This window comes from Vanellus vanellus (assembly GCF_965231255.1).
Source record: "Vanellus vanellus genome assembly, chromosome: 8".
In the NCBI taxonomy this organism is placed as follows: Eukaryota; Metazoa; Chordata; class Aves; order Charadriiformes; family Charadriidae; genus Vanellus; species Vanellus vanellus.
The window spans coordinates 664280-685272 of record NC_138913.1 but is presented as its reverse complement, the minus strand read 5'-3'; the positions used below and the strand labels follow the sequence as shown (position 1 = coordinate 685272).

Sequence of the window (20993 nt, the reverse complement as noted above, 5' to 3'; positions counted from 1 at the left end):
CAAACTGTAACTCTTTGGCCCTGAAGTCCCTCATTGCACCGCGCAGTCACTGCAGCCGGGGGCTTCGCGATGTTGGGCACAGAGCTGCACGCAGCAGAGTGGGATGAAGAGGAGAAGCGACACGCTCCCCGGCTTGCCCGAGGGACGCAGCCTGGCTCGGCGCTGCCCAGCAGCACTGCGAGGCAGGGAGCCTTTCCCAGGGCAAAGCGACGGGAACGAGACCGGGCACCCTTCACAGCGCACTGCATCCTCCAGGGAGGACTCTGCCCAGAAAACAGCCCTGCGAACTCTCTCTCATCCAACACTACCAACAAACAAAGTCAAAACCTTTGGCAAAGGGCAGCGATGGAGTAACACCACCGGCCGGCTCACAGGGCGCGCTGCGGCTCAGCAGAGGCTGATGAAGAAACGCACGAGGTTCTCCACCTCAAGGTGCACGGGAAGCCAGAACGGACGGGCACGTCACCCCTCGCACCCATACACTTCTGCAAGTCAGTGAACGGCACCGGCCGGCTCCCCCCGGCGCGGCTGGGGCAGCCCACCCACGAGAGGAGCATCGGGCCACAGCCACCACCCGCGGGGGACTACGTGGGTACCTCGGGGGTGAGGCGCTCCTTGCAGGCCGGGGAACTGACGGTCAGGGCAGCGAGGCGAGGAGGCGGCCAGGGGGATCGGAGCAGTGGCACAGGCTGCCCAGGGAGGGGGGGAGTCCCCTTCTCTGGAGGTTTTCAAGACCCGCCTGGATGCAGTCCTGAGTGATGTGCTCCGGGCAATCCTGCTTTGGCAGGGGAGTGGGGCTGGATGATCTCTAGAGGTCCCTTCCAACTCTGAAAATTCTGTGATTCTGTGATTCTGTGCCGCCCCTTTATCCGCGGGGGCTGCAGCCCCCTCCCGCCCAGCCAGGGGCACTCCCGCCGGGCCGCTGACCAGGCCCAGGTGCCTCCCAGGGCCGCCTCTGGAAGCCGTCATCTGCTTCAGGCTCTGCCAACTGGCCGGGTGACCTCACCGACTTTTCATGCCATTTTTTTTTATACTTTTACTACCAATGGCAAAACCTTGCCGGGGTTTTTGTAAAAGGTTTGTCGGCGACACCCCTCCTCCGCAGGCCCCGGCGCCGAGCGGCTCTGCCTCCCCACGCTGTGCCACAGCCCCCGAAATCCTAACAACGTGCAAGGGCTACTGCAAGTTGCCACAGCCTTTTTCTTCATCGTTTTCTTCTTAATTAACATGCAGATTATTCTTAATATTAGTGTATCTTCTTAACACATAATTTGTATTGCGTCTCATGGCATTGTTTACTATACAGCAAATAATGAGGAGTAATGCTTCATCCTCCTCCTTCCTGATGTTCCGTGAAGCTGCTCCGCTTTGCAGCGCGGTGGCAGCTCTGGCGACGGGCAGCGTCCCGGCTGGGACATACCCCCGGCTCCCGGGGGTGTCTTTCGGGGTGACCCTTGCCGGCCCTGAAGAAGGAGCTGGCCCCTGCCTGTAAAACAGAGTTGCATGGCCCTGCCTCAGCACAGGGGATAAACCCATCCCCGTCCCCGTCCCTGTCCCCATCCCCGTCTCCGTCCCTCCCGCTGCGCAGGAGAGAGCGGCCCCTGACTCGGGGTCCCGGTGCTGTCACAGGGGGGTCACCTCTCAAAGAGCCCATCCCCACTGCTCCCCCTCGTCCCGCCCCACTCACCAGCACGAGTTCAGCCGTCACTGTCATTCCTATCCAGTTCCTGAGACAAACATAACAAATCCTTACTAGAAAAATAAAATTGAGACAATATTTGTGTGTTTGAGCAGCTGAAAGTAACAGTCAGCGCAGGCGTGACTGTCTCCGCCGGCGCTCCCACGGCAGCACCACGCACCCCGCGGCTCGCTCGCAATCCGCGAGCATCAGCTGAAGAGGTTTTGCCCTGTTTCGTTTCTAGACTAGCATATTTCATGAGTTAAAAAACAAGAAAAATTGTGTAGTGAGGAGAAATATATAAATATATTTTGAAGGTTATTGAAAAATCGGGGTTTTTCATATCCCAATAAAAAGTTAGTATGCAAGTGTGTCTGTATGTGGATGCGCATACATTTAAATGCAAATATATACAATAAGTATCTATATAAGGGTGTGTACCAGGCTTAGACCACTGGCCCACGATGCTGATGCAGGGCTGAGTGGAGGAGCACCGTGTCGCGGATGTGGGGCTCACCGCGCTCTCTGGACCCTTCTCGCGCCCCACCGCTGTGCCTCCCTGAGCAGGGACGCCGGCAGTCACGCTGCTGGCTGCCGTAGCGGCCCCTTCCAAAGCATACCCACCTTGGTGGGTTCTCCTGTCAAAGTTACTGCCCCGAGCAGAGATCGTTTATCATTTGGAAACAGCGGGAACAACAGACTTAGTCGGCTCCCCTGCAACGGCACGAGCCATACGCCCACGCCGGCACCTGCGGAGGTGGTTCCCCAGAGCGCAGCCGAGAAAAGGCAGATCTCAGCAGGGCCCCGCGCACGCAGCAGGTCAGGCACCGGCACAGTGGGTGCAATGCTAATGAGGCCGGATGCCCCGCAGCCCGCCCGGGGAGCGGAGTGCCGAGGGACGCCTGGCACGGGAGGGATGCTCAGCGCCGGCTGCGGCTGTGGAAATGCCAGCGCCACCATCCCAGCGAGGAGCCTTTCCACTTGGAGTTACTGCAGAGCTGAGATTGTGCTGGGGAAGAAGATAATTAAGCTTCGCAGCCTCCCCTCCGACACCTCACAGCATTCACCCACATCGTGGAGAAGGCGGGAGAGGTCTGCGCCAAAGCTCTGTTGCCGCAAGCGGAGGTTTCTCCCCTGGGGCCAATATTCCTTTGTCCCTCCAGGGAAAGGGCTTTGACATCCGGAGGCAGAAGCTGCCGTGGAAATGCAAAGTTGCATTAACTTCTTAACTGCGTTATTTTTGCCACCAGCCGTCGTTCCCATCGGAGGCTGAGGTGTGGGTCCATGACCCCTCTGGCCTGGCGGTGGCACGCAGATGGGGTGTCACTCAGCTGCCATCACCCCGAGGTTGGACTTCATCCTCTCCCTGGGGGACGCTGGGCAGACACACAAATTGGGTGGAGGTGGTAAAGGGGGCGAGGGGAACCAGCCCCTCGGGGGGACAGGGTGGGACGGGACGGGACGGGACGGGACGGGACAGGACGGGGTGGTGTGGATGCTGCAGGCGGCCGAGGGATGGGGTGTCCTGTACCACATCCTCCCGCCGGTCGTATTTCTCCAACCAGGTGGGGGGGTCTGCCTCCCGCAGCCAGGTCCTGGGCTGTTCGCTGTCCTGGCCCTGACTCTGTCATCACCACCAGCACCAAAAGGTCTGAGGATTTACTTGATGGGTAAAACCACATTTCAGTCCGGCGTTCTGCAGCAAGACACAATGTCAAGTGCATTCTAGACAGGCTGGTGCCATTCCTGATGGAAAACACGAGGGCGGAGTACAGGACGCTGCGCCCCACCACAGCAACTGCTCTGACGTTTCCCCTGTGTCCCCGAAAGGGCACAGCTCACCGGGGACCCGTCTGCACAGGGGGAGAGACGGGTAACGACGCTTCCACCCATTTCTCCAGAGTGGGTGCCTGGTCCCAGTGATGGCCAGTTCTACAGAGCCAGGTTCGTTCTCCTCTGCCATAAAATACCCAAATTCGGTGAACTCTCCAAATCCGGAAAGGCAGTGGTCCCCCACCCTGATCTCTGAGCCCTGGAAAGGGACGGCCTGGTCTGCATCACCCTGCTCCGTCCCAGTTTACTTACCAACGTGGGGTTGATTTGATCTATTTTACTCTAATTACAAAGCCACAGGTAAATCTATTCTCCTTATGTCAAAAACCTGAAGAAATGACAAGTGCTAGTAACGAACCAAGTCATGAGATAAGCCAGCGTTTATCGGGGAGGGAAGGACTGACTGGTTTTCCAGATCAAGCCCCTTCTGCGCCCGCGTGCCTCCCCGGGAGGCGGGTAACCGAGGAGGGGGTGCGCTCGGCAGAGTACCCTCCGCTGTCACCGCCCAACTCCTCAGGGGCATCTTTCTTTCAAGCCAAATTCCGTTCTAAGGTCTCAAGAACACAACTCCCACTGACTGCAGCGGGAATTGTCCTCTGTTCCCCACACTCGGGAACACACAAGTGAGAAGAAGAGGTCAGCCCTGACTCCCTCTGCTTCTCCCCATCGGTAAGCGCTCCGGCAGCCAGGACCGTGGGCAGCAGGGTGGGCAGAGCTGCTGCTGCACACCCCCCTGCGCACGGGGGAGTTTCTGTGCGGGAGCTCTCGCCCCGCGAGCACACGGTGGTGCTCAGCCCGGCACGCTCGGCACAGCACTCCCAGCCGGCTCTACCCAGCCTTCCCCCAGCAGACCTGCGTGGCTCACACGCAATTTGTTGGGAACCTGGCGGATGCTCCACCCTTTCTATAAGAAAGTGCAACTCCAATCGAGGCAAAGGGGGTGAGGGATTTTATGTCAGTTTTTAGGAAGCCAGAAGACCGGAGCCTGGGTAGCACTAAAAAGAGAGAGCAGCTTTTTTTACTGAGTAAAGCCACGGCTCCTTCAGCTGGAAGAAGAACCCGGGCACTTGGTGTCTCACGCGCAGGCTGGCCCGGATCGCTTCCGTTTTCATAAACCAAGATTTGAGCCAAGCTGTTCCCACTGACCCTGCAGAGAACACAAAGCCGTCGGAGCCGAACCGCAGCGCTGCCCCGGAGAGATGGAGCGCAGACACCCCTGGGGAAGCCCAGAGCAGCTCTCCCGCGCTCCAGCCTCAGCTCATTAACAGCAGCCCGACCTCGTGGTTTTTTCCACTGAAACTCAGACAGATACACCGGGTCGGTGTGTTCTCACAGACCGAAAGAGGATAACACAAAGCGTGAGGTTTCTGTGACCCCAGCAGCATGAAACCAGTGGGTTTCCCCCGGCTCCGCCATGCAGTGCCTGACGCCCTCCTCTCAATGCCAGCCCGGCTGCAGCGGGCGGCACAAGCCGAGGGACCATCACGGCACCATGTTGCCTTTCTCCAGCTCGTCTCCCCAGTGAACTTGCTCAACTTTACAGACATCTGCTAAGTCCTCTCTTTTTTTCCCCCTTGAGCTACGCAGCTCCCACCCGGCCCTGGCAGCCCAGGCTCCATCCCGCGGGTCGCCAGCCCGTGCAGAGGGAGCTGCAGCTGGAACGCCCCCGGCTCCTGCTCCGCACCACGCCGGGAGCCAGCCCTGGCAGAGCGGCGCTCAGCCTCACACAGCTCTGTGTCTGCCATTAAACATTCATGCTGCTTACACAGCGAGCAGAAAACCACAGCCTATGACGGGCTCTCATGAGAGTTTAATGGGGGCGTGAGGGTGGGAGCTGACAGCGAGCGCCGGGGGGTGACACGCAGAGGGGACCCGGGCGCACGGCAGAGGCACGGGGCGGGGGGAGCCGCTACCTGAGCAGTCCTGTGCCCACTTACCTCGGCAGCGCCCACGTACCTCGGCAGTGCCCACATCCCTCGGCAGCGCCCACGTACCTCGGCAGTGCCTGCATCCCTCAGCATCACCCGGAGCGCGGGCGGCTGCAGATGGGGGACCGGGAGGCTGAGCACACCCTGCCACGGACAGAGCTAGAGGAGATCGCCAGCAAAATTTCAGATCTAAACAAATGGAGAGATATTTTTAGTTTCCCTGGGTAAGATTTTTATTCTGCTTCATTATCACTTCTTTAATTCCAGGTGGTTTTTTAATATATTTTTTTAAGTTATATTTTATTACAATACTTATGTGATCATGGAAAAAGGTCTTCATGTACTCAGTAATGTAAGTACTACAACTTTTGCTCTTCCTTTCTTTAGGGGTTCGTTTCTGGCTTGTCTCCTGTTTCTTCATATATTAGCAATGCGTCTGTTGTGGGGTTTTTTTAATTTGTATTTTATTTTCCCTTTTCAGTTTGGAAACCAGCAATACGACTCATCAGGTAACAGTTTCCCTGAAATGTAACATGTTGTATTCGCCTGGTGGTTTTGCGACTGTTCCACCAGGTCAGCATATTAAGGAAATCACACATCTATACATGAGGCACAGCAGACCGTCTTTCTGGAGGTTTATTTCTCAAGCTCCTCCTTTAGGAAACATGAATTTTCTTCAGATCTTTTAAAGGAATGTCTTCTTGATCTAAATCAAAGTGGCAGAGTAGTCTAACATAAAGTAACCTTTCTGTCTACAAGAAACAATTTTCATGGCCAGTTTTAGAACACGAGAAAAAAGGATAACAAATTAAGATCTCTAAAATACAAGTACTTGGAAAATCTGCTGTGCCATTAGATTGAAAAGCACTGAAGTTTATTCCCAGTAAGTCAAACAAACACAATGTTACTTTCATAGAATCATAGAATCACAGACTGGTTTGGGTGGGAAGGGATCTTGAAGCCCCCCCAGTGCCACCCCCTGCCCTGGGCAGGGACACCTCCCCCCAGCCCAGGTCGCTCCCAGCCCCGTCCAACCCGGCCTTGAACACCCCCAGGGATGGGGCAGCCACAGCTCCTCGGGGCACCCTGCCCCAGGGGCTCACCGCCCCCACAGCCAAGAATTGCTTCCTCAGATCACATCTCAATCTCCCCTCTTTCAGTGTCAAACCGTTCCCCCTCATCCCATGGCTCCCCTCCCTGACCCAGAGTCCCTCCCCAGCTCTCCTGGAGCCCCTTTAGGCACTGGAAGGGGCTCGGAGGTCTCCCCGGAGCCTTCTCTTCCCCAGGCTGACCCCCCCAACTCTCCCAGCCTGTCCTCCCAGCAGAGGGGCTCCAGCCCTCCCAGCATCTCCGGGGCCTCCTCAGGCCCCGCTCCAACAGCTCCGTGTCTCTCCTGTGCTGAGGCCCCCGAGCTGGAGGCAGCACTCCAATCATTAGCTTGCAGGGGTGTATTTTTAATGTTTGAAAAAAGCTGGAACTCGAACTGTCTGCCCCTCTCTCTGCCCAGCCAGGCCGGGGCAGCGCCGGCGATGGACCACCCGGAGCTGGAGACCCCGTGGGACCACGGCCACCTCCTCTCCCTGCCACCGTGCCCAAGCCCCTCCTGGTCCCTGCTGGCACGGGTGGCCGGCCCATCTCCTTGGAAATGGCAACGGTGAGCAGCCCGCTGAATTAAGCATGAGCTGTAATTTAATCTCATTAACAGAAAGAGACTCGGGAACCTTACCTGGCGTTACGGGAGGCTCAGCGCATCGCCGGGCTGGAGGCTGCAGCCTTCTGTCAGCTGTAACAGAAGTATATCATCATAATGACTTATTTATGAGACTTTTAAAGAACACGGTTGCAACACAACCTTAAAACTGATATACTATAATTCTCAATAGATAATAGGTCAAATGACAGTGTGTAATGTTTCCCTGCTCCTTGGTGCTTCCCTAGCGAACAGCCTCAGAACAGGAGGCAGACGTTCAGGAGAACAGCAGATGTTCCTACTCTCCCCCAGTTCCCGGGTTTGAGAGCGCTAATGACGGGGTGAAGGGACCTGAACCCAGTCCCTCTTTCTCCTCCACAGGGGCTGCGAAAGCTGCTCTTCGGAAACGTGTCCCACCTCTTCAGCTGCCAATGGGCACAAGCGTACTTCAGGTTTCACGAGCCCTACTCCGACCTGGCCTATGCTTTGGAGGCAGAAAAGGTAAATGTTTCAGGGCAGCAACTGGCACCATCTCCCCAGTGCCTCAGCCACTCGTGGGAGCCGGCAGCCAGCCCCGGGTGCCTCGGTGGTGTACATGCCTGCATCCCACGCCCTGCACCCCACGGCAGCACACCACTCTCGGCACCCCTGCAGCCCACCCCTGCAGCCCACCCTGCAGCCCACCCTGCAGCCCACCCCTGCAGCCCACCCCTGGAACCCACCCTGCAGCCCACCCCTGCAGCCCACCCCTGTATCCCACCCCTGCAGCCCACCCCTGCAGCCCACCCTGCAGCCCACCCTGCAGCCCACCCCTGCAGCCCACCCCTGCAGCCCACCCTGCAGCCCACCCTGCAGCCCACCCCTGCAGCCCACCCCTGGAACCCACCCTGCAGCCCACCCCTGCAGCCCACCCTGCAGCCCACCCTGCAGCCCACCCCTGCAGCCCACCCTGCAGCCCAGGCTCTGCACCCCCGCACCCTGTGCCCGCAGGCCTGCCCGGCTGAGCTCTCTCCGCGGGGCCGGCTGCAGGGCCATCCAGCCCCAGCCACGCTCCACAGCTCTCCTGAGAAAGCGGAGATGCTGATGCATGTCTGGAAGTGGGGTGAACTGTCCTGATCCGGCAGCGCGCTGCAGACACAAACCTTAAATGCCGCGGTATTGCACGCTTCTGAGGTGAAGGCTCGAGAGAGAAGCAGCAGGTTGTTGTAGGAGGGCACAGCTCAGCGGTACTTTCCCATTTCCTTTTTGGGAATTACAGTTTTCTTCTTCTTACTGCCCTGCCTGGAAATCAAATAGGTGAATTTACCTACATTTCCATTTACTGAAAGAGGGAGGTTTTCTTCTTTCTTATTTACTATTGTAATACCGCCCCCAAAAAAGCAGATGGCCAAGGTACACACTTAAAACTGCAACTCCCTTTAACCCGCCAGGAGACCGAAATGCGTTTTACAAATGCAGGTGAAACTCCCTGAGTTCGGAGGGTCTGTGACTGCAGAGGGGAGGGCAGCCCTGCCCTGTGCTGCCAGCACGGCGGGGAGCGGGGCACGGTCACCCTCGCGCACGGCCCCGCGTCAGCCCCACGCTGCCTCACCACCCCGGTCCCGTTGCTGCGAGCTGGAGGAGGGAGAAACCAAGCCATGTGCCTACAGGCATTCGTGGCAGCCGGAGCTCGGAGCCCTTCCCTGTGGCTGCAGCGCCGCGAGCTGGGACCCCCCCCGCCGGGACACCCGTCCCCGTGCGCACGCAGCCAGGGCCACCCGGAGTCTTTTCTTGCGTAAAGGCTTCTTGGCTTTAGGCACATAAGATCTTTTTCACTTTACTTTTCCGTTTATCTCGGGAGCTGTCAGCAGCGCTCCTGAATTCCCGGGGAGGAAAGAAAAATTGCCCCCCTGATACTGACAGCGGGATGGCTCAGACAGGCCAGGCACTGCTGTGATTTCCAGATGGACATCCCACGTGCTCGTTTGGGCTCCTTAGAAGTGGGAAGTGTTGTCTGTCTGCTTCTCTGCTTCTAGGGGGGAACAAGACCCATTCTGATGGCTGTACAAGCGCACATCATTAAATACCTGCTCTTCGTAAGAAACACAGAATATACTCACCTGGAAAGGTAAGAAGCTGAGCCTCCCCAGGGGACACACGGGAACTGTTTCCTTGCGTTATTCGGGCTCAGACTGACTAGCACCAGCCTCTGGGTTCAACCGAACTAGGCCCAAGTTCAGGCTTGCATCTGCAGGTGGGGATTTGCACCTGGGAGAAAAGCCTTGCCTGACCCCCAGGCAAGGCTTTTTCCCACCAAAACGTTTGTTTCTGTACCGGTGGCACTTGGCCCCTGGTCCCGCTCCCCGGCACCGCGGTCGCAGCCTGCGGCAGCGCTCGGCCAGCATCGGCACTGCACGGCTGCTCGCCAGGCTGCCGGCCGACCCCGGCCCCGGGCGCGCCGGGATGGGACGGGGAAGGCAGAGCTCAGCCCTCGGTGCCGGGGACGCCCGGGCACCAGCCCCAGCCGGGATGAAGGCCCCACGGCAGACACGCCGCTCCCCGCGCATGTCTGCACCAGCAGCGGCGACGGCACCAAGCGCAAAGTGGAAATGCCGAGGAAGATGGGCAACAGCTCCATGCGCAGCCGCCTTCTGCACGAATCCCCGCGCCGCTTGCAGTGTCACCCGTCACAGCTGCAGAGCCCTCGGGGCCTCCGGCCCACCCAGGCGGGGCAGCACCTCGGGGTCCGATCCAGCCCTCGCTGGGAAGGGGCCCGTTTGGCAGCCAGGGTCAGCCTCGGGGGTGGGGGGCTCTCGGCACCCCCTGGGAGGGACCCTCGGCACAGCCCCCCGGCCCAGCCCATCTCCCGGCCGCAGGCTGCGCAGGACAAGCCGTCGGGAGCAAGGGCAGGCGCTGGCAGCGGCGCTGGCAGACACCCTGTGGGCCGCAGGAGGCGGAGGGAGAGCCGCCATCTGCCTCCTCACCCCAGACCTCCATCTCACGCCCGGCGGAGACTACAGACCCGACAACCTCACGGAAAGAGTGAGTATGAAAATGTCTTCCCCAAACAGGGTTTTCTTTAAAGTCATGTCGGGCCTGAAATTTTTAAAGACAAGAAACACAAAATCTCATAACCCTGTTCCCTAACTTACGGGGCACCACAGACTGTGAGCACTTTAGACCCACGTCCGGCTGCAGCCGGTAACACTTCTGCCCCCCCATTAGGTGAGTCCGGAGGCTGCCGTTCCCGTTCATTAAAGGCTGATCTTTCGTCTCCCACAAAAAGGAGAAACCAGTTAACATAAAGCTGTTCCTCTAACTCTTTGTGTAGAGCGGAACTCCTCGGTTTAGAACGGGGCAGAGAGACTCTTGCATTATTCTTTCATCTGTCTAAAGGAAACACTGGATTAAAGTGCTCGGCTTCTTGATATAATTAATGTCTCCTTTACCACGTCTTCCCCTGCGCTCGTGCCCGACAGATCCAGCTGTTTGAGTTCCCTGAGAAAGCAGCAGCTCAGGAGTTCATCTTTGACCATATAAACTGTGTAAGTATGGGATATTTGCTTTGTTCTGAGTTATTTTGTTGCTTGCTTACATCTTACTTCCCATTCAAAAGTGGACCTTACGGAGTTCAATAGCATCGCCCTCAGCGGGACACAGACTGTTAACCTCCAGTTCGTTCATGGACCATTTCTAATCTTTCCTATGGGAAATGATGCTGCTCCCCCAGGACTTTACTGTCAATGTCAGCACTCTCAGTCCACAAGCACTGGCTAAACAGGGGCAGCACTTTGTATATTACTCCAATATGAAATACCGTTCCTTGCGCCTTTAGCAAAATCTGGGGGAAAAAAGTGTTTAGCCCATAAACTGGTTCAGCCCACAACTGGAAGTTTCTTCTTTCTTTTTTTTTACCTGATCCTATTCAACAAAATTACTTACGAAATCTTCCCAGAATAACACCTTATTTGTTTGGCTCAACATACTCACCTGAGGTTGTATTTAAGCAGCAGAATTGTTTTAATTAAACATCATATACCTGCCATAATTCCTTCCCGATGATTGCTTCTTTCTTTTTCCAGTTCAAAGGCGAAAGAAGTCACGGAGTGATCCTATTTTTATACAGTTTACTTTTCTCTAGGACACTGGAGAGGTATATTTCATATTTTTTAATATTTTCCTCTACTTTAGTTACATTGCCTGAACTGGTCTTTTCCTTGTTTTACTTAAACGTCCATTCTCAGTCCAAGAGGGGCTGGTGGTGGTTTATGGGCAGGGATGCTGCGCCCCCCCGGAGCAGGCGGGAGGGCAGCAGAGAGGAGAGAAGCCCTCTTGCACACACAGCAAAAATAATGCACTTGTTAAAACCAGGAGTGATCCCACCAACAGCAATGGGCACCATCACAGCCAATTAAACTCAAACAGGAAAATCACAAGAAGTTTACTTAAGCACAGCAGAACTCTGCCAGGGCGGCTACACAGGGGCCTGACGCTGACCCCGAGTTCAAATTTCGATAGGAACAGACCCGAAGCGGGAGAGCTCCAGCTGAGCACGGGACGGCCCCACCAGGGCAGCGCCGCGGCGCCCACCGCAGAGAGAAACACACCCATCTGGGGAACTTCTCCCTGTTGGTCACTCCGCGACGCGCAGCGATCGCCCCGGGCGCCGCACCGGACGCTACCCTGACACTTGTGCTCGGTCCCACAGGGTCCAGGAAGATTTAGACTGCACGGCAACCCCGCTGTTAAACTGCAGTTTTGGAAACATCACCTGTACGCAGGTAAGATTAGCCTCATTCCTCTGGTGTTCTTTTTTTATTATCCCCACGTTTGATTTAGGAAAAAACACTCACTTGTTAACCCAATGAAAACAAAAAGTCTAAGGCCCTAGAAAAACATATTGCAAATTTTAATCATGATGGTCCATTTAAAAAATGGATGGTGATGATGAGGACGATGATAATCATCATCATCATCATCAACATCAAGGCAGAGGTAGCCTGGCGTCCCTCTGCTCCCGACAGACACGGCAGAGACGGTAGTGTGACGACGCGGCCGTGTTGCAGAGGGCTCTGGCGGCGGTGCCCCGCGGGGTCACGGTGGGCCGTTTCCCCACAGGCCGTGCTCAGCCTCCTCCTGACAGGCCGGGCCAGCGCGCGCGAGCTCGAGGGCGGCCAGCAGCCGGGGCATGGCAGCGGGGGCGGCGAGGCACAGCGGGGGCAGCGGTGCCCGGTGGGATACCTGCGCTGGGACGGGGCACAGGCAGAGCCGCAGGTGAGCGCTGGCGGGGCCGTACCCGTGGGCACAGCGGCGGCAGGGCAGCGCCGGCCCCGCAGGACACCGCGTTCCCCCTCTCCCAGGTGAGCCACAGGCTGCGGACACCCCGGCTGCCCCTCTGGCTGTGCAGCCTCCGCGGCAGGCACGGAGTCCTCTTCGGCACCGACGGCCAGCTCCTCTCCCACTGGAGAAGGGAGAGAGTTTTCCACCTGTACTTCTACAACGGGCAGAGGGAGCAGGCGAAAACAGCCCATCTAACCATAGGTACGCACCCGAGCGCACCGGGGCAGGGCAGGAGCGGTGGGTGTCACCTACAGACCACGCATAGAGCTGCATACGTGCATAGCTAGGTGCGTCTGCTTACACATACAATTAAATGTTTAATATATTTTTATATATATAAATATATCACAGAATCACAGAACGGTTCGTGTTAGACGGGACCTTAAAGCCCCCCCCAGTGCCACCCCCTGCCCCCGGGCAGGGACACCCCCCCCAGCCCAGGTCACTCCCAGCCCCGTCCAACCCGGCCTTGAGCACCCCCAGGGATGGGGCAGCCACAGCTCCTCGGGGCACCCTGCCCCAGGGGCTCACCGCCCCCACAGCCAACAAGTTCTTCCTCAGATCTCATCTCAACCTCCCCTCTTTCAGTGTCAAACCGTTCCCCCTGGTCCCATGGGTCCCCTCCCTGATCCAGAGTCCCTCCCCAGCTCTCCTGTAACCCCCACATATATGTGTATATATTTAATATAGACATATATACATACACTATATGTAATATTAACCTTTTCGGGAATGCAAGGACCCTACTCCAAACAACAGCGTAAAAGACACGAATAAGAATGTGGCTTTGAAAGGACAGAGCACGTTTCAGGAGGGGTAATGCTCTTGGGCAGGTGGTGGCCCATCGCTGGGAAGGGCTACCGGGGTATTTGCTGTAGCAGCCGTAACTCCCAAATCCCCACATGAAGCGGGGTTCTCTGACGCTGCCCCCCAGCCCCCAGCTGCCTCCGGGGCATGGTGGGAGCTCAGCACCCGGTGCAGTGGGACAGGATCCACCCCACCCATGCAGCACGCAGGGGGGACGGCCACCGGGGTCACCTCCCCCAGCACAGCGCCCACCATCTCGTCCCAGCACAGGGCCACCCAGGACTTTGCCGTTTCGTCCTCTACTCCCAGATGCAGCCAAAGAGCTTTTATTGGAGAAGTGACAGTTTTTCAGGACACAAGATGCAACTGTCACTTCTGTGTTAAATACTCAACACGGAGGTGCTGTTTAAAACTGTGTTTCACCCTCCGTCGCTATTAAGCCCTCATCAGCCCCATATGAGTGCCCCGCTGACTAAGTGTCCCAGCACAACTCGTAGGAGAAGGGAAACCCACAGACACCCACTCCTCCTGCAGCACAGATCCCAGGACAGAACGTTCCCATAACTGCAAAGTCTAAATATAACAGGAAGCAGAATCGTTTCATGACTAATTCAAAATTTTAAAGAAACTTATGTCTAACGCAGCGATGCTGGCGTGCAGGACGGGTTAACAGCCTGTTTTCAGCACCTAACGTAGATGTAAGTTGGTATTTTCCCACCCAGCAGCCAGGTTCCACTGTGGCCCTCGTGTTCCCCCTCCAGTTTTAAATCCGCACTGGGAGGAATGAACTGCTCCTTGCAGCATCAAATGGGCTGTGAACCAGGCTGTGTGCTTAGGAGGCGAGTTTCTTGTTTCTCTGTGCCATTGTGCACAATCTGCCTTCACTTTCGGAATGCCCGGCCCCTCTTCCTCGCTCTCCGTTCACTGCAGCATTTGAAGTAAAATAAGAGACTTGAAAACACCACACTAAAGGCTAATTTGCAGGAAAAAAAGGGTGAATCAAGATTCACAGTCGTGTTAGGCAGCGTGGCCACAGGTAACGATGTGTGCGTCTGTTCAGAAAAACAATATGCACTCACACGTCACGAGGAGCCGAGCGCTGCATTTCCAGTGCCTGAATTTCCCAAGGGGGGTCCTGTGGGGCACAGGGGCAGCCCCCACCGGCCCAGGGAGGCCAAGTCGATGTCACCCCGAGCTCCCTCCTTTTTTAAAACTTCGGGGGGGGATGGGGGGGGGGGTTTAAACATTTTTTTAACTGTTTCCTTTTCAGACACTCACTCGCATCCCTGGGAAGAGGACCCACGGGAAGACCCAAGCAGCCCAGGGAAGAGGCGTCCTCCCCTGGAGATGGCCATCAGGACCAAGTGGGCGGGCGCAACCGTCAGCTGGAACGGGACAGACCCCTTCTTCTGAGGAGTCCCCGCATTCCCCGCTCGCCCCTGACCCCACCAAACACTGCGGTCTGCAGGGGAAAAAATGCTTTCACCAAGAAAACAGCCTTTGGCACCGTGAGCCCTGTTGGGTATCACTGCCACTGCGAAGCCCGTGCTGGGGAGGAATAGTCGCTAGCAGCGGTGCCTCACTGTGCACATTTCCCAGCTGGTAGGATGCAGGTTCCTCTGCTTCCCACGACAGATGGCAGAAAAAGGAAAGAGGGTGGCAATTTGCTTTCCTCCCGTGCCAGGCAGAGATGTGAAAGAAATCAAGGTGTCTCTTAAGAGTGCAGTGGAAGCGAAATCACTATTGAGCATTGACAATACTGTGTGCATCTAATTTATTTAATCCCGTGTGTGCAACTAATTTAGCTGTTTGCAATGAGTCAGGTTTCCTTCCAGCTCTCGGCAGCTGTGACTTCTGCAACCGGGTCTCTCTCCCGCTTCAGCGACAGCTCGAGCGTGGACCCCGGCCAGGTCGGCTCACGGAGCTCCCCGGCACACCAGCAGGGAAGCACAGCTCACACATGGCAAAAGACAGTCTCCTGTGGTGCTCCTTGCTGTGAATTCAGCAATGTTACTGACTCTGAGCATGGCAGTCCTGGCACCCCGTGACAGTCTGGTGACTGCAGGCAGGGCACATCGCTCCTCGCTCGCGTTAACCACTTCCCACTTCCTTTTTTACAGACATCACCCAAAAAAGACCTGTTAGTCATACCCAAAGGTGTGTTGCTAATGACAACTGTACTGAGAACAATAAACCTTTCTGCAAGTGATCCAGAAGTTTGGTTTAAATGATTTGAATTTAAAAAAAAAAAAAAAAAAGTGGTGACAAAGAACCTGAGATTCAGCCCGGCCGGGGCCAGGAGCACGTTGGTGAGCAAGCTAATGTGGCGTCTGCACTCGTCATTGCCCCCCTTCCTCAATGCAGAGCACCCCCGCGTGCGTGGCATCCCCGCTGCAGAGCTGTGGGTCAGCCGAACCGCTGCAGTTCCTGGGCGCCCGCAGCCCCGGTGACACCATGACAGGGGTGCCACCGCCATCCAGGCACAGTGACACCCTCGGGAGAGCTGGGAGCACCCAAATCCTGAGGGCCATCGGCGAGACGGCAGCCCCCAGCGCCAGCCACCGAGCTGCAGGCACAAGCCAGAGGCAGAGGGTGCAGGCAGGCAGCAGGCAGGCTGCCTGCAGGCAGGAGGGCTTGCCCCCTCCCCACCAAAACCCCCCGCCAGGCCAGGGAGGCTGCGCTGCCCACCCAGCGGCACCCAGGGCTGCCCGTGCGGCTGCACGTCGGAGCTGGGGACGAGGGAGTGGAGGAGAGCCCACTTGCAACGAGACGCCGCAAGACAGAACCTGTTTTAACTGGGGAATACCAGCATGCGCTTATGCAAATAATGAATTAATAATGAATGAATGAAACTGTGCGGTAAATGCTAACGAAGCTCGGTCAGCCAGCACAACGCAGTATATTGCAGGGCTATGTATGCCGTATAATTGCTGAATGGGTTACTGCGGAGATAAAAGGCTGCAAAGACAACTGAAGAAAGGTCAATAAAGTCCTGGGGGTATTTCAGCCCACGCTGTAGCAGCATCAGTATCAATCCAGCTTACAGACATAATTGCACTTGGTGTTGGCATAAAGCGTATTGCTGAAAAATGAAACAACAAAATCGTTTTGCAATTTGCAGGAGATTGTGAAGACCACACCTGCTAATATCTTACTTCTGGAGAACGTCAGTAATGCATATCTGGATTTTACCATATATTTAGCAGATATTAGGAGAAATTTCTCCACGGAAAGGGTTGTCAAGCACCGGCAGAGGCTGCCCAGGGCAGTGGTGGAGTCGCCATCCCTGGAGGTGTTTAAAGCCGGGCAGCCGTGGTGCAGAGGGACGGGGGTTAGTGGTAACTTGGCAGTGTTGGGTTAATGGTTGGACTCGATGATCTCTTCCAACCTCAACAGTTCTATGATTCTATGATTCTAAAGGTCTTTTCCAACCAAAACAATTCTGTGATTCCATGAAAGACCAGCCTTCCAGAGCCATTTTCCATGGGGAGGAGGCAGCGCTGGCCCTTCCCCTTGCTCCCAATAAGCCGTGGGGACAGTCAGTGCGTCTGGCCCTGCCTGCACCGGCTCACCCTCATGCTGCAGAGGGGACCCCGGGTCTGCGCCCACCCCACACCCCGCCATGACACACACTTCAGCCACCGGCGCAGGCAGGGGAACGGAACATTGGGAGCAGTGTCCCCCATCCCTTCGGCTGCGCCACCGCCCCCGGGGCGCCCCGTCTCCCACCCCGTGCCCTGCTCACCCGCACCCCGCTGCTCCCCGTCCCGCTCACAAACCCAGGTGCAGCAAACACCCACCTGATGCTGCAGACAGAAAAGGGAACAGAAACCGTGCGGCACCAGACTGCAGGAACACACGCCCTCGCTGCCTCCCTCGGGCTTTCATCCTCCTGCCCCCACGTCTTCATCTCTTTTTATAACCCTCTTGCAGTGCAGGGCTAAATTTAAGCTGCTAATTTCCCTCAATGAGAACTAAGCCCTTGCTCATTTCTGCGAGGCAACATCACGCTTATGGATGCTTTAAAAATAAAGAAGCAATAATGACACAACCTGGCTATTAGACAAACCTGCCTGAAAAAAAAACAGGTGAGGGACAGGGGAATTCAGTGGCTCCAGCAACTCAGAAAGTTCTGTCCTCGTGACAGCAACAACAGCTACAAATTTTCACTTCTAGCATGGAAATTTCTTTGCCGAAGACAAATAAACCTTGCAAAACCCCACACTCATCCCACAGATACTCAGGGGCGCTGTCACGCACTCAAATAGAGGAATATTGGGGGGGATCAGGGGCTACCCGTGAAACCATTTAAAGTCTTGGCAAGGAATGCGAGAAAAATCCCGACACACACACTAATGAACCTCACACCATGTTTCGGCACCGTGCATGAGCCCATCTCAAGGAGGAAACAAGTACCAGAGCCTCCAGCAGCTCGCGGACACACTGCAGGTTTTTACCTCTGAGGGAGTCGCACAAGAAGGAATAAACAGGACCAGCGGGGTGGAAAAGCTTTTGAGGCCACCCGTTACCCCCCGAGATAAACCCCGCTATCTTCCCCGGCGGGCAGGGAAGGGTCAGCTCTGCCCCACACGGATGTGCCGGTATGGCAGCCAGGCGCTGCCACTTCCCTCCCAGCCCAGCCAGTGCCCTCCCGGTTATCTCCCGAGCGGGGTCTGTGTCAGCGGAGGACCAACAACCGGGGCAGCCTCACACCTTTCTGGTGCTTACTCACCCAGCTCGGGGTCTGACCTGCGCTTTCCCCTTTAGCCCGAGCAGAAGAAATGGACTCTATGCAGAGTACCTTTAAACCAGACACCAAGCTTCTAAAAACTATTTTGCACATCATTTATTTATTTAAGAGGAGTCTTTGGGGCTGCTAAAAAAAAAAGTGGGATAGCCACATTCTGACATGTAAAAAAAATAATTCTATATATATGTCTCTCTCTTAAATAACGTATTTTTAAATTAGCCTGTATTATTGAAAACACAGGAAAAAAACACATTTTATATGTATAAACATCCACACTGTTCCAGTCTATTTGTGTAAAGGCTCTTATTTTTCCTCTTCCCTACACCACAGAATACATAACAAACCACAAACCAAGCTAGAGGTCTTCTCCAGGACCACAGGACTATTCTGGCCTTGTTTTCACGCCAGGCCGTGGGATCAAGGGGGAAAAGGGCTCAGCGCTCCAGGATGGAGACTGGAACCTCAGGGCCTATGAGCTTGGATTCCCTGATCTCCAAAGACACACACTCATATGCCTACGGCAAAGTTTCTCAACAGCTTTTACAACCAACTTCTCTGTTTTGTTTTGATATAACCTATAGATAAACAAGAGAGAGGCAAATTTCTCAAAATCTTAATAACTCTGTAGCCTTTTATAGTCTGTATATCGTATGGCCCTGTAATTTCTAGAGAAAATGGGACAAACATCTCAACTATACAGTGTCTGAATCTATTAAACATTTTTTTGCAGCAGTCAGTTATCAAGAGTTTGGCTTTCCGTTGTGAATTCAGTTTTAACTGGAACCGGTTTGGCAAGCCATTGGTGAGGATTTTAAGTGTAATATTATCCCAAGATGCCAAAATACTGTCATTCTTTGACAGTGATTTTTCTTTTAAAACTACTCGGTGTAACTCACAAATCTTTCCTCGGTGCCCCCTAGCTTGCAGGGCTCGTGGCGAGCCAGCTGCCATAGGCTTCACTCCGGGCAACGCTCAGCTCCTATAAAAATGCAGGAAGAATTCAGGTGCTCATTCCCATTTGTACTTTCCTGGTGAAAACTTTCCAGGTGAAAACCTTCCGGGTGAGATTCACCATATGACCTTGTTAATTTGTACCTTATAAAGTGTAAGACTTTTTCATTATGCCTGAATGCACTGCGCATTATTGAATGATTTCCCAAAACACCGAAGGAAAACAACATTCCGTCAGGAGAACTGTATACAAAAGGATTTTTTTCTCATTTCTTGGCGTGTGCCATCTTGCAAGGCTTAATGGAACTTCACAAACACGAGAAAAAAATCAGACTTCAGGTAATGAGGCACCTTCCTTTTAATGAAAGCTGAGTACAGATAGTGCCTTAATTGAAAATGTTATGAGGCCCGGAGTCAAGAATGAGTCACACAGCTGCACATCCCAAAGGATCTTTGGTAACAACACCACTTTAGCGAAGCATTAAAAATGCTCAGTGTGGGTATCTCAGAAGAAAGTATCGATTGTTTAAGGACAAGAAGCCTCGGAGCCAAATTGCAAGGAGAACTCTTGGGAAAATAATATACGTGAGAAAAACTTGCCCATTTTGCTGACAGGGGAAATAACCTCGTGTCCGGTCACCCTGGTTGGATGTGCTGCATGGGAGCACCGAGGCGGGATTTTGTACCAAACAGGTGAGAATTGCCTCTACGGCCAGAGCAAGGAGAGCCATGACATCACAGGGGCCAGATGAATATCGACTGTGCCTATATCCAGATATACAGAAGGCACGTACAATATTGAACAACATGCCTACATACAAATATGCCTATGTAACGATGACTCTGCCACCTACAAGCAAACGCACTTATTTCTTCCTCAATCTTGCTATAATAGAAAAGGGATTTTGGAAGATTTTTGTCCTGAGACTTCAGTGTCTTCACTTCTCCAGTGTTACCGAAACACAAGATGTTTGAAGTAATGAACTTTTTTTTCCCAATCTTCTTTTATCTGGGGAATGAAAACAGCCCAACTTCTTTCCTTATCTGGTCCCCATATGTAAAACCAAAACTAAGAAAGTACCTCATTCTGAATCACATCTTTAAAAAGCCCAAACCATCTCCTGTTGTTCTTTTTCACATTTTTACTACTACAACTGCCCCTGCCTGTGCCCAGTTCTCCTAACGCACACTCGCACTTTCAGGCATCGCCTCCGTTACCCAGTTCAGTCCCGTGGCCATCATGCACCCACGCTGGTGGGCGTCACCCTCCCACACACCATGAAGTGAGATGCAGCCCCAGGGGGGAGATGCCCCTCGCACCATCCCAACCATCCTCGCAGGGTGCCCCATGCTCTGGACTGCTCACCACCACCAGCACCGTCCCTTTGCTAGAAAGGTTTGGGTACAGAACGATACCTGTTTAATTACTGCCAACAATGATATGTGCTTAATTACTGCCAACAATGATCATAGAATCATGGAATGGTTTGTGTTGGAAGGACCATAAAGATCATTGAATTCCAACCCCCCAGCCCTGGGCAGGGACACCTCCCCCCAGCCCAGGTTGCTCCCAGCCCCGTCCAACCTGGCCTTGAGCACCTCCAGGGATGGGGCAGCCACAGCTCCTCGGGGCACCCTGCGCCAGGGGCTCACCGCCCCCACAGCCAACAAGTTCTGCTTAATATCTCATCTAAATCTCCCCTCTTCCAGTGTCAAATTGTCCCCCCTTGTTCCACGGCTCCCCTCCCTGACCCAGAGTCCCTCCCCAGCTCTGCTGGAGCCCCTTTAGGCACTGGAAGGGGCTCGGAGGTCTCCCCAGAGCCTTCTCTTCTCCAGGCTGAACCCCCCAACTCTCCCAGCCTGTCCTCCCAGCAGAGGGGCTCCAGCCCTCCCAGCATCTCCGGGGCCTCCTCTGGCCCCGCTCCAACAGCTCCGTGTCCTTCTGCTGTGGGGACCCCCCGAGACAGAGGCAGCACTGCGGGTTGGGGGGGTCTCCCCAGAGCAGAGCGCAGCAGAGGGGCACAGTCCCCCCTCGCC

The 20993-nt window shown here is 55.1% G+C and overlaps 1 protein-coding gene across 1 annotated transcript; it reads left to right on the top strand.

Annotated features, from left to right (window-relative positions):
- Nucleotides 1-69: 69 nt before the first annotated feature.
- MINDY4B (MINDY family member 4B) lies at nucleotides 70-14668 on the top strand (the record flags this gene model as incomplete). The annotated part of the gene is made up of 12 exons (XM_082487196.1): nucleotides 70-182; nucleotides 375-636; nucleotides 6947-7093; nucleotides 7511-7630; nucleotides 9145-9236; nucleotides 9985-10150; nucleotides 10588-10653; nucleotides 11191-11261; nucleotides 11817-11889; nucleotides 12227-12382; nucleotides 12469-12649; nucleotides 14526-14668. 12 exons carry the CDS (start codon nucleotides 70-72, stop codon nucleotides 14666-14668), a joined length of 1590 nt encoding a protein of 529 aa, XP_082343322.1.
- Between the last annotated feature and the right edge of the window lie 6325 nt (nucleotides 14669-20993).